Below are 1,254 nucleotides of genomic sequence, written 5' to 3' on the forward strand. Positions count from 1 at the left end.
AGGGCAGCACCGAGCCCCAGGGTCTCTCTGCCCCACGAGCCTCCAGCCTCGCGTGTGGCTTTTTCTGGTTACCCCAAAGTGGGGTCAGACCCCCCAGAAACAGGGCACCCCCCGTCCCCTCCTACCTTGTAGGCTCTGATGAAGCGCAGGAACATGGGGAAGAAGGTGGTGGGGGGACTGGTCTTGGGGTTCTCCCCAAAGTACTCCACGGCTGACTCATATGCCTCCTGCAGGCAGAGACACCCCAATATGGGGGGCTGGGGCCAGACAGCAGCGCCCCATCCCCCACCACCTCCTTCCAGCCTCTCCCACCTCGCCATCCCCCTCCGTATTCCCCCTGGCTCCCAGCTCTCCTGCTGGAGCCATGTCCCAACCAGGAGCCTCTCCCATGGGGCAGAGGTGTGAGCAGAGGGCACCCTGGGGTGTCCCCATGTAGGAATGGGGGGACCAAATCCTGCCCCACGACCCCGTGCTACCCCCAGCACCCACCTTGGCGGTTTTGCTGTCAGCCTGAAGCTTCTCCATCACCTCCAAGTTGACCTTGAGGAAGTCCTTGAGCACGGGGCTGTCGTCCTGCCGCATGAACTCCTTGCGGGTCAGCTCCATCCCCTGCTGCAGGCTCCGCACGTCCTGCAACACGCTGTCCAGGGAGACTGCGGGGAGGGCGAGTAGCACCGGCGTCAGGGCAGGCTCGGAGGGCCCCTGCGCAGCGCCGGCCCCCCCCAGCCCGGTTCCCGCGGGCGCTACCTGTGCCCGCCTTGTCGAGGAAGTGCAGCTCGGTGTGGAAGCCGGTCAGCTCAGGGTACTTCTCCATGATCACCCGCACCAGGTAATGCAGCAGCGTTTGCTTGCGGTCCGTCGACTTCATCTCCAGGAGCTGGGAGAGAGCGGCGTCAGCCCAAACCCGCACCCCACCCCCCCACCTCACCCCTGCTCAGGGCAGGCTCTGGTGGCCCTCCAACCCCACGACTGGTTCCCATCTTCCTGCGTCCCCACGACCGGTCCTTGCATCCCTCCATCTTCCCATATCTGGTCTCTGCATCCTTCCAACCCCACGGCTAGTTCTTGTGTATCTCCATCCCTTTAGCTCCTCCCCATGCCTCTCCAACCCTATAGATGGTCTCTTCATCCCTCCATCCCCACAGCTGAATCCCGTGTCCCTCCATCCCTATAACTGGTCCTTGCACCCTTCCATCCCCACAGCAGATTCCCATGTCCCTCCATCTCTACAGCCGGTCCCTGTGTCCCTCCATC

General features: G+C 63.6%; 1 protein-coding gene across 1 annotated transcript in view; it reads right to left on the reverse strand.

Moving 5' to 3' along the window:
• FMNL1 (formin-like 1) overlaps window positions 1-1,254 on the reverse strand; it is a 9,584-nt gene that overhangs the window by 944 nt on the left and 7,386 nt on the right. Inside the window, exons 11-13 of the mRNA XM_009329976.1 lie at window positions 748-877; window positions 490-653; window positions 126-227 (exon numbers count right to left, since the gene is read on the reverse strand). Coding sequence (XP_009328251.1) covers window positions 126-227; window positions 490-653; window positions 748-877 — 396 coding nt within the window. The remainder of the gene's footprint in view (window positions 1-125; window positions 228-489; window positions 654-747; window positions 878-1,254) is intronic.

Source organism: Pygoscelis adeliae, unplaced genomic scaffold (assembly GCF_000699105.1).
Source record: "Pygoscelis adeliae isolate BGI_AS28 unplaced genomic scaffold, ASM69910v1 Scaffold718, whole genome shotgun sequence".
Lineage (NCBI taxonomy): Eukaryota > Metazoa > Chordata > Aves > Sphenisciformes > Spheniscidae > Pygoscelis > Pygoscelis adeliae.